Source organism: Anopheles coustani, chromosome 2 (assembly GCF_943734705.1).
Source record: "Anopheles coustani chromosome 2, idAnoCousDA_361_x.2, whole genome shotgun sequence".
Lineage (NCBI taxonomy): Eukaryota > Metazoa > Arthropoda > Insecta > Diptera > Culicidae > Anopheles > Anopheles coustani.
This window is the reverse complement of record NC_071289.1, coordinates 78,757,050-78,769,046: the sequence shown is the minus strand read 5'-3', so window position 1 is coordinate 78,769,046 and position 11,997 is coordinate 78,757,050. Positions and strand designations below refer to the sequence as shown.

Below are 11,997 nucleotides of genomic sequence, written 5' to 3'. Positions count from 1 at the left end.
AACGGAGAGCGTTTCCTAATAAAAAACAATAGAGCAACTTATACAGCAACCTTCGGCGGAAGAAAGAACAACGCCAAAAATTGTCATCCTTCTCAATGGAGAAGTGTCACTGCCGGCTTTTCCAGCTCTATGCCTTGGGACGCTCTTTACCAAAGGTTTCCTTTTGTTACTCCACACCCGAATACAGTTTCAACATGCGCCAGACGGAGGATCCCTAGAGAGAGAAAAAGAGAGAGAAGGAGAGCGAGCGATGGTACAACATAATGAAAAATTAAGAACACCAAACCCAAAAAGACGCCCACGTTCTCGGGACCAAGGCTCCGAGACGCACAGCACACAATGCCTACCACCCGGGCGGCACCCCACTAAGAGATGGACAGTTTTTCGTGGATGTTGTTGTTGTTGTTTGTTTTTGGATACGATGGGTCCAGGGTCTCGAGGGATCCGGCCGCGGGACGAACCGGCGTGCGACGGCGGTCACATTCCATTGCGCCGCACCGTCGGTCGGACGTGCCCGGGGAAGCCTTGGTAAAATTACTTTTTCGCGATAAGATTTATGTTGGGACGATGGATCACACGCTAGCGGACCGCTAGCCAACGCCTTACGAGGAGGGCGCCATCCTACTGGCGATGGCCAGCGGAAGGTCTGGCCGGAAAGCGAGCCCAGGCAAGCGAGAGCGAGATTTATTTGTTCGCCGCTTCAGTCGCGGGGTAGGCGAAGGAATTTTGGAGTGCCTTTTCTTTTCCCTTCGGAAATCTTTAACATAATATTCAAAACTAACTACCATCAAGCACGACAACCGTGGAACCCGCAACATGGGAACGAACGCTGGCTGAAGGCACGCAAAGGGACAACAATAATATAACCTCTTGTCCCTATTGCCGCCAGGTTTTGTCGTCAATGAATAAAAGTATATGTACTCTCCATTAAAAGATTAACAGTGAAAAATGTAACTTTCATAAACACACAAGCAGGCAAAGACATATATTCCTTCCGGAAGGAAAATAAATAGCAAATAGCAACACTATTCCTTCCGTGCTTTCACTCGAAATTGTTTAACTGATTTGAAAGAGTTCAGATTTACAAAAATTAATATTATAGATCAGGGGTCGGCAAAGTCCGGCCCACCGACCAAATCAGGTCTACATTTAGCAATACGCAATACGAAGAACACAGCTTAATTCTTATCGTACTTTTTCACGATGTTCGTTTTTTTCCCAAAAATGAAGATTGGAAATATTGAACGAGATGTTCATTTTATTTCAATGCTTTTTGTTAGACAAAAGAGTTTTCAATGCTTTTTGTTAGACTTATTTCTATCGTGTTTGGATTATTTTTCTCAACTTTTTTATTTTTCTACATTTTCTAATGTCGTGAACTTTGCATTCAAAATAACTGGAATACAAGGTTTAACTTCATTACGAAATGAAACTTGATAATATTGTAAACTCCATGAAGCTAAGTTATTTTAATTACTGAGACTACGCCAGCAAAACCAAAATTTGTAACCAAAAAAAAAATTTTTAATTTTATTTCAGGAGAGGGTTAATTTCCATTGATCCATTCAATCAAATAAATTAACAGGGTACAACAAAACAAAATGCATACGGTAAAAAAGTCCAAAATTTAGCAAAAATATTTAAAAAAGTGCAACTATGAAATTTTAAATATTTTATCTTATTCTTTGTATCTTTTATGTAACTTTACCATTTAGAATGTTGATACTCCATCCACAAGAGTTTACTATAACATTAAAAGCATTGAAATCATGTTTTAAGGTATCCAACCCCCACTTTCGGGTTTTTTGGTTCATCTGGCCCTCTTTTGGAAAATGTATGCCGACCCCTATTATAGATCATCGCACCAGCAGCCACTCATTTAAAATCTGTCCATTTCGTTCAGCACTCGCGTTGTGTTCGCGGGGCCCGCACGAAATCAAACCAGAGCAATAAATAAATCATTCCCCGCGCCATAATTCAATAATTTCAATCACTTAGCATTGCAAATCGTAGTGCCGGAAAATGTCGGCCAGTGTAGCGCCGACTCAGCGTCGATTAATATTCAGCCGAAAATTGAAAATCACTCCAACTGGAACTGTAGGACAGATACGAACGAAAAACAAAAAACACATAAAACAAGAAAATGTGCTCCAGGCCCCCCCCCCCCCCCCCCCCCCCCCTAGAAACAATCGTCGAGTAAACTACCGATCTCTCTTGACGGTACTCCCCCCTCCCCGGAGGAAAATGACACTCGAGGGGGAATGGTCCTTGTCCGCAAATAAAGAAAGCGCACGGGCATGGAAACCAACCCCCACTCGCGCGCCTACTAGCTGCTTAATGTTGTCGGAAAAGGATACAGGCGGACGGGAGCCGGAAAACGGTGCGCATCCCGGGTTCGCTTAGGGTGGAATATTTGATTAGTTTCGCTCTGAAAGCTCATTAGTGCCGATGGCGCGCGGCAGGGCGCAAGATTCTTTGAAAAAGCGAGAGTGGGCGAGGTAGTGCGGAAGTGGCCGAAGCTAGCATAAATATGAAACGAAAAACATTTGATGAGATTGCTATGGTGTAGTGACAATAATGCACGAACTGAAAATTCCTCTGCTATGTACTTATACGTAATTACAGAATAAACTAAGTTTATTATTTGCTGGTTTTTACTTCTTTAGAATAACATCAAACATACGAAACATGTTTTAAAATCATAGTATCTCTGTTATTGGCATAGAATAGTATTATTATTATAAAAAAAGTTCTTTAACATTCTCAAAACATCACAATTAAAATAGTGAAAACTCATGTCAACACGAGGAAATCAATGAATAACCGAATGAGCGAAAGAATGAACTAGAAAAGCAAAGATTTGTTTTTTACAAACAAAGCATTACGTTTCCTTTTGCCTTTTTCCACTCTTCGGAAAGCGTTTCGATTGCATCATTCCGTTAATTAATTAATGATTCAAATGATCTTCTCAATCGATTCCTTCACCTTGCAAAGTGTATGAATCGAGTGATTGCAATTACAAACACGTCTGCTAAATGACTCCGTGTTTGCTTGCACGTTGTCAACACACCCTCCTGCATACACACGCACGCACACACAAACCCCAACTGTCATCACCGAGCAGATTACCATCAACACCCCCTGTGTTGTGCCACACCACGCACGCCCCCCTGTACTACCCGGCAGTAACCACCCCAAATCCCATACCCATGCCCTCGTCTCCTACTCCTAGTCCTGAGGCGGATTTCTTCCCTCGTAATGGCGCCAAACCGATTGTGTTTGCCGCCATTTGCTAGATTAAATGGATCTCCCATGCCGTCTGTAAGACAGACGATGATTGTAGCACGCTCTCCCACTCCCCCGCCCCGCAGTATCGTTACCACCGAACCTTTCGTCACAATTAATTTGCGCTGTAATGTGCGAAACAGAACGACACGGCCCGATGTCACCAACACGGCGTGCACCGAGTGGTTGTGTGGATGATTTTTGTCTACCCCGCCGGGTAAGGTTCTCTTCTCCTGGCCAACGGTTCCAAAAGGGACCTTTTTTTCATTCTATTCGTTCGCAATTTTAAAGGGAATGGACAATACACACACAGCCAACTTGAGGTGGAAAATATAGAAGAAACCATGGAAAACTAGACATAGAATAAGAGCGAGTTCTCTCACGGAGGGTGAAAATTTCAGCCTAAATGCTGGCGGTGTGCTGGCGACACGAAAAGTCGACACGATGACAGGCGCTTTCGTGCTGGAAGGCAACATCAGCAGCGGTACGGAGGGACCTGGCAGAAATTTGGAAGGACATAATTTACGGGGAATCTAAACTCCCAACGACTCGGAACTTCAAACACACTGGACAATGGACACGAAGCGCAAACACAAACCGTAGCAATAAATAATGGATGATTGCTTTGAAGTCATTTTCCACCGGGCGAAAAATGCCATTTTATTAAGTTATCTTCTTTTTCCGACTAAGCCCCCCCATCCACGCACAGCTCGACGCGTTTGGCGTAGGCGCCGAACACAATCTGACACTGTATTGCTGCCGCATGGCCGGGAAGATGTAAATCTCACACAAGATAGACGCTTATCGTGGCCAAAAGGAATCTGAGGACGGAGGTGCGACAAAGAGCGAACGAAACGAAACAAGACATAGGAGATGACATCTCGCGCGACATTTTTGAAATTCCACAGATCTCCCCCCGGGCCTCTCGCCCGTAGAACAACAAAATTGACTGGTAACGGTTAGTCTTTTTTCTCTTGGCCAGAGACACATATCGTTCAGCAGACGCCCGGCTGTTCGGTGGTTGTCATTTATTGACTTGTTTACTACGCTCGGGGCATGCGGCACCGTCGATCCCGATGCTGCAGGAATGTAGTTTAAGTGGTAATTAAACCAGATACACTACAACATCCGCTGCGCCCGAGCCGGAAGCTTAAAAATAAACTTCCCGAAATGAAACACTCTAAGGTGGCGATGATTGGTGCCACTGGAGGGATTAAGAAACTAAAGGCAGGAAGGTGCCTGCACGTTAAGATCACTTTAAATCAAAGTTCAAGTTACGTTTATTTTTGTTCGCACATCAAAACTCCTTTGATTTCCACAGAAGTAACAACCCGAGCATGGGAAAGAAGAACAATTCTCCGAATACTAATCCAAACTTATACAGAGAAGACAAAATCACTACCGCGGTCTGAGAAATCCACTCCTTAACAGAACAAATACTTTTTTTCTTTGGAAGCAAAAATACACTTTCACCACCAACTCTGATCTGCTGCAGCGTGATGTACGAAACTTGATTTCCTTGGGGAGTAACTTTGCTCGGTGAGACACCAAAAAAAAACGCAGAACAGAGGGAAACTCAAAGGACGGGCAATGGAAAAAGTTGCTTTGTTGTTAAATGGAACTAGCATTTGGCGCGCGCTTTTACTTTGACACTTGCACAAGAAGTGAACGGCAGGACGATGAAAGGACTGGGAGGGCTTTGGGTTCTGTAGCTAATTAGAAAATATAACGAGAAAACTTTCTTCGTCCAGTCGCCACTCGGGATGTCCATGGGAGAAGATTTAGAGGCAGACTTGTGGAGCTTCCATCTTTGCGTCCTGGTTTAATCCAGCGTAATGTACGGCTAGACATTAGAGGAATCATTTAAAAGCGTAACGTTGGCAGGAACGGGGATTCTGTGAACATTTCCTCCAAATTTTGCTCAGTTCACTTTTCTATAGAGTTTTTCCTAAGTGGAAAAAAAGGATCAAAAAGGTACAACCATGTTCAACCTACATTTTCCTGGTTTTTTCCGAAACCACCAAAAGCACCGTTGCACGAAACGATCCATCCGGCGCAGTGCCGGACGATGATGCCTTATCTAATCCCATTTTATGACAGCACAATTTGTCATTTCTCTGATCTTCGAATGATGCTTCGGACGCCTCGTTGGAACGATATTTTATGGACCAGACGCAGACCGAAACCGCAATCGATCTACGGAACCACGATACCGAATGCAGGACAGAACGAGCATTTGCGTTTGTGGCCGAGGATTGACGATGGCAACAACAACAAAAAAAAGAACTAAAAACCAGGAAGCAGATAGCAGAAGACTTCCAGGAATTTTGGCAACAAGCGAATACAAAAAAAAACAACAAACGAAGAGATGATGACCGCATCCTTGGTTCCATCCCGTGTCTATGCGGTCCCATCATCAGCGAAAATATCATTTTCGTCGTTCAATCAACACGATTAATTTCCCGTTCCAAAAAGGGGGGAAACACTTCAGGCAAAAGACAACGGCGAGCAACATCATCAGGAAGCGATGTTAGGTAAACGGGAAAGAACGTAAAAAAAAGCACACACACACCCACAAAATCCCATCGTCGGGAGGATACCAGAGAGCAAAACGGTTGTCTACCTTGTTCGCGTAAGCCACGCATCCATGTCCTCGTCGCCCTAACCAAGCTGGAGGAACCAGCACTGATTGGATGTTTTCTGCGCGGATGCGATAGATCAAACGGAAGTGGCCGAAGCAAGGGGAGCCTCACTGCTCGAGAGGTAGCTCCTGAAACGATAGAGCGGAAATTGAACTTTAGGGGAGCCCATCCAACCCGTCGTCGCGTAACCAGATGCTACGCTTTGGGGGGAGGCTGATGCCTTCCTTACCAAACTGCCACGCTGTCTACTGCGGTGTGTCTGGAAGCAGCTCAAAGTGATGCGTACAAGAAACTGACACTGGCGTAAGAAGGGAGGTGGTATGCAATGGCGAAGCAGAAGAACCATCCAACGACCATAAGGTCTTCCATCATCACCATCAACATCGTTCGGGGGGGGGGGATCCTGATTCCACACAAATTTCCGACCCTTGTTGCAGAAGCCGGAAAACGCACCAGAGGAGAGGGAAGAGTGACGGGCAAAACCACACTCCTATACACTCCTGTAAGAACCATGCACTATCCTTCCCCGTGCGGTGTGCAATATTGATGAAAAGCTTTCCTTCCTAACAGTGAAACTAGAGCAATGGAAGCGCAAGAAAACTAGGAAACCGAGAGAACTGAACGTCAGTCCTCATTCCTTCTGAATGGATGGTGTGGTAGCAATTGATGAGAAAAGTTGCCTATTAACTTTTTTCCCTCGCAGCGCGCTTGAAGGAGGCGAATGTCCGTGCGAAAAGCACGCACTGGCCACACACACACTCATACACTCACGCACATCATGGTCCTTCCATCATGCGGAAAGCATTTTCACCGCTCTACCGTATGATAGCATTAAATCGACGCCCATGAACGACTCCGGAGTCCGGAGGTGGGATGGGATTTGTTCCGGGAACCCAAACCACCCGAAATCTTCACCAACTTCAACATTTGTATTCGCACACAGCCACAAACCGGGGGTAGCAACGATTAGCAGCTCCAGTGCGAGGCAATCTCGTACACCGGCACTCCACCACACTGGCGGAGCGGGGGTTACGGTCAATGGAAGCCTAAGGAACGGTGGTGTATGATAAGATTAGTTAGTAGCGCACAGGGAGGAGCACGATAGCACATCCTCCCCCCACATCATCGCATCGTGCGCTGCTGCGTGAAGTACTCACTCGCCACACACTCCTCCGGACATAAATTCGGCAAGAAAGTTTGCTCGAAAGGTATTGAATTAATTATGAACGCCTCGAGAGCTATACCATTACTTAACTACTTGACGTATTAGGTGATTTTTTTTCTCTCTGCTAAGCTGAGTCTGCCTTCTTCCAACTTTCCGCCCCAAGCACGGGAGGCTCGCCATAATTCAATAAAGTCAAGGATAAAAACTAAAATTGATTGCGATGGCCAAACACGGGCGAGGCGGGAAAACAACTTCACCTACCTTTTTTTTGTTGATGCTTCCGATTCTTTTTCTACGGCGATTCCATCTTACTCAAGGTTGTTCGAAGTCGAAGTTTTCAAGCCTTGCAAACGGTGTGAACAGAAGTGTTAAGTAAGTCACTCTCTGAAAGTAAACGGAAAATAATTTAATTAATAGAGGAACACATCAGAGAAGAATAAAGCATGAGAGAAGCAGGACAAGGTACTTTAAGTAACAGATAAGAAATCATTCCCAATTTCTTAGCAATACTGTTACAAACGTTCGATAAAATTAACAAATTTTAGGAAGTTTTCAACTGTGCTTGGGGAAACAACCAAAACTTTAGTCTTTTATTACTCAAATTTGTTTGTAACATGAAAAAAAAAGTTGTTTATTTATACATGTTCCTATCTATCATAGTTCCTCTTTTCTAGCATATTTGACAGGTGCTTGTTAGAGCGAGTCCGGACTCACAGTTCCGGACTGTCTCTGCCTGACCCTTTCGGGACTCGCAGTTCCGAGAGTTGTAGTGGATTTAATTATGATGTATCAAGACACACCAATAAAAGAAAATATTCTAGCATTTAAAGCTCAAGTATTCTGCAATAAAAATATGTGACGTTGTTTTTAATTTTCACCCATTCCATACGATCGTCAAAGAAACGTTTTCAAACGTTCAAGCTCCATTTGAATTTAATTGATCAAGAGCGTCGTCAACAACGTGAGCGCTCCCTCGATTCCAAGGGGATTCTCGAGTTTTTTTTAAATAATCGTACACCAGATGAAGTAAATTGAGGGTAAGAAACATATTCATAAAATCCCACCACTAGATTACAGCTGCAGCTTCCAAGCAAAGACCGGCTTGGCAGCTGTCGTGTGTCGGTTCGCAACACTATTTGCATTTAATTGCCGTTCGCGTCACAGATTGGAACGATCGAGCTGAGCGTTGGTTGGCATATGGTTTAAATATATCCAATCAAGAGGGTAGGTTTGTTTTGCCCTTGTTACAACGAGACTTCGGAAGCTGAGAGTAATAATTGTTAGGAAAAAAAGAATACTCATGGAAATATTTCCTCAGCGAAGATCTATCCTGCCTGTATACTAAGAATATGCATCATGTAAAAAACCATTTTCCTAATCCATCTTTAACAAATTAGAGCACTTTTTCGGAGTAGTATTCTTAAGAAATGGACCGTGTTCCACTTAAGCCAAACATAAAACCCAGAAACTTTTCAATTTCACTTTGTTTCACCCCCTACTACACCACCTTTCGCCACAACACCCTATCCATCCTTTTTATTTTTATTGAGTGGAGTAATTTTACGACAGCATATTACCCAGCGCACCAGGATCGCAACATATCGCTGATCGGCAAACCATCCGCCCGGGCGTCGGTGTGATATAAAAACGATATTTATCGCTCTCGCCTTTCGGACGGGGCTGTGCCTCTTTTAGGGGCAAATAAAAACCGAGTGAAAGGGATGAAGCAAAAAAAACAAGCCCCCCAACAGCAGTGGACAACGAGAGACACGAGAGACACTTCATAGTAAACGCTGTACCATTATGTCCAGCCATTTCGATGGCGTGTGGGGAGAGTGAACCGGCGTTTCAGCGAGTGCATGACTTTTATGTTCGCCCTTGAATGTACCGCCCCTGCGCGCCCGTGGCCCTCAGAAGGGGAAAAAAGGCGCCAGGGACAAGTTCAAGTGACCAATAGAGATAACCGGCCGGAAAAAGGATGCAACGTACACACGCAAAACCCACACGAAAGGAGGACGGGTTTGGAGTGTCTGGCAACGTGTCAAATAGTGCTTCCCAGCTTGGCTACAGTTTGTATCACTGGTCGTTTGGAAGCACGAAATTTCTCTACATCATCGATCGTTTTTATCGATCCCCGTTCATAACATCAACCTTGGCATAGAGATGGCTCCTGGTCTGGAACCTTGTTCCGTGCATAAGCTCATCATCATATCATACTTGTTTGGCGAAGCAAGGACATCAAAAACGGGTGTTATTTTATCCCTCCCGATAGATGGGATACGTAAAACGGGATCGAACACATTTTCCAAAGTCCTTAACTTTATGCGAATAGACGTAGACGTTTTTCATTGCCCTGTTATCTTTCGCATTATGCAGACATTACCAAAAACAGGCTACACTTAGGAAAATCGTTCATCCAAAAATGGTGATTTTCCTTTTCAAAAATACATGAGAGTAGCTTTAAAGCATACACAATCAATATATTCTTTGTTCTTGGAGTTTTACAATGTAGCAAAACCGCAATTACTTTGTTTTTTCGCTGGTTTTCGGCTTGAGACGAACTCAGATGGGTTAGAGACAAAGTCACATGAGTTAGAGACAGAGTTCGATGAGTTAATTTAAAACAAAGTGCGTTAGAGACAAAATCATCCGCTTTCGAGGTAAAGTTTGCTGGCACCGCCTGTAACAGAAAAACAGAACTAAATTTTACGCACACAAAAAGGAAAAACAACAGGACCACATTAAACTGCCCATTTTATGGATATTTCAGGCTAAAATTCAAACAATTTTCTCAGGGCTTGCTACAAAAAGACGCAGTGGACGTTACCTAACCTTGGTCGAGGGTGGCATTAAACGTCTGCGTCACACAGCTCTTGTGCTAGAGGGAAATCCCATGTTAAAGCTACACTTACCCAATGACAAGCAACAAACCCGAGCAATGCCATAGGCACATTAGGACATTTCTGTCGGCGGCGATGGGTTTTTTTGCTCTGTTGTTTGGAGAAAAAATACTCCATCCTATAGCATACAGAGGGGGTGGATTAGGGCCTCTTCAGCCGTGACCGCGACAAAAAGAAATAAATGAAAAGCTTCTCCTGACGCTACACTTGCGCCATTGGTGTACGGAAGAAGGTTGACATTCACTTACGCGAGAGCAAAGCTCGTAAACATTCTTTTATAACCGCTTCTCCGCAGCGCACATCTGCGACACTGGCCACGTGGACAGGGTCGCACGACCAACCTGTATCCACCAACCCCTCGCCGACCGTCTATTAAGCCCTGCGGTCGACTACTTAGACGACTGCAGAACGCCTGCACAGTGTCAGTCGGTGCGGACAGTTCGAGTTCGGTAGGTTATCCACGGGTTTCGCGAAAAAGTAGTGCGAGGAGAAAGTAAGCGATGGTAAGTGAACTGGAGGCACTGTCTGTGCCGTGCTTGGAGAAGGCGCCGAAAACGTACGACGATGCAGGGCTCGAAGATCCGGTCGGACCGGCCAGCATCAAGCAGACGCTCGAGTCGATCCGCGAGGATGCGTTGGTGAGGCAGCAGAACGTGGCGCAGTTGCGCGACTGGATAGCGAAGCATCCACACATCCACCGGTGTCGCACCGACGCCCTGTTTCTGCTGCGCTTTCTGCGCTCGAAGAAGTTCTCCTTCCTCGTGGCATCGCAGACGATCGAGCGCTATCTGGCCGCGAGGGTGCTGCATCCGAGCTGGTTCCAGCAGCTGGACGTGCGGGATCCGGAGCTGTCGCATCTGCTCGACATCGGGTTTGTGATCCCGCTCAAGGAGCGGACTGCCGACGGGTGCCTGGTGGTGCTGTGCGACTGGGGTCTGCTTGATCCGAAGGTCCACACGCTTGACCATAGCAACCGGATGCACATACTGCTGGGTGAGGCGTACGGTGAGGATCCGGTCGCCCAGTGCTCCGGGGTAATTGCCATCTTCAACCTGGAGCACGTGTCCCTCGCTCACCACGGGCTGATCTCGTTGAGTAGCTTGCGGCTTGTCACCCGCTACTTGAACAACGCATTTCCGGTACGCTGTCAGAGAATCTACGCCGTCAACGTCCCATCGGCGGCCATGTGGATCGTGAACGGGTTCGTTGGGTTTTTGCACGAGAAAATACAATCCCGTTTCAAGGTAAGCGTTAGGCCACCGGACGACCATGTGCACCTTACCTTACCGATATTCCAAATGCGTTACAGATGGTCCGAAATTTTGACGAACTGAAGGAGCAGTTTGACGCCAACCTGCTCCCGCTCGAGTACGGTGGCAAGCTGCCGAAGAGTGAACATATCCAAGCGTTCCGGGAGCAGTGCGAACGGTACCGGAACCGAATGCTGGCACTGGACGAGATGAGCATCGATTTGGACCACAGCGAGTCGTACTCGCGGAACGCAATGCTCGACGATATCGAAGGAGGTGCCGTGGGCAGTTTCCGCAAATTGGAACTGGACTAAGGAAGTCGTTCTTTGTAAGCTTTACTGGGGAAAACGCAAGTGGCCAACCCAGACGGGATGAAGGATAAGAATGGATGAAAGGCGATAAATAAAACAAAGGAAACCGTTACAAGGAGTACTCAAGATGTAGTTAAAAGTGTGGGTTGCACTATTTCAATCACATTTCAACCAGCACAGTCCAATGTGTCATGATCTATGTTTGGTTTAAAGCAACATGGTGTAATACTTGATTTGTTACAACATCTCGACCAGATATTTTACATCCCCATGAAGACGATTCTTCAAAAATACAACAGATATTACGTAATGTCTTTGTAAAGAAAGGTTCAAACAAGATTTTTCTCACACTAAAGTAGGTTTTTTCTGCCCGCTTCTGAATTTATCTCTTAAATAATGACTAATCAAACAACGCTTATTGCCGATGCGGGTTTTTACATTGGA

At 45.3% G+C, this 11,997-nt stretch overlaps 1 protein-coding gene across 1 annotated transcript; it reads left to right on the top strand.

Annotated features, from left to right (window-relative positions):
* Nucleotides 1–10,492: 10,492 nt before the first annotated feature.
* Nucleotides 10,493–11,556, top strand: LOC131265106 (clavesin-1-like). Its single transcript, XM_058267368.1, has 2 exons — nucleotides 10,493–11,236; nucleotides 11,302–11,556. Exons 1-2 carry the CDS (start codon nucleotides 10,493–10,495, stop codon nucleotides 11,554–11,556), a joined length of 999 nt encoding a protein of 332 aa, XP_058123351.1.
* Nucleotides 11,557–11,997: the final 441 nt, after the last annotated feature.

Bases quoted from the DNA above. Each gene is read 5' to 3' on its own strand.
- LOC131265106 (XM_058267368.1), top strand. From the start codon at position 10,493: ATGGTAAGTGAACTGGAGGCACTGTCTGTGCCGTGCTTGGAGAAGGCG. The intron at 11,237-11,301 runs GTAAGCGTTAGG...AATGCGTTACAG, and splicing joins AAATACAATCCCGTTTCAAG to ATGGTCCGAAATTTTGACGA.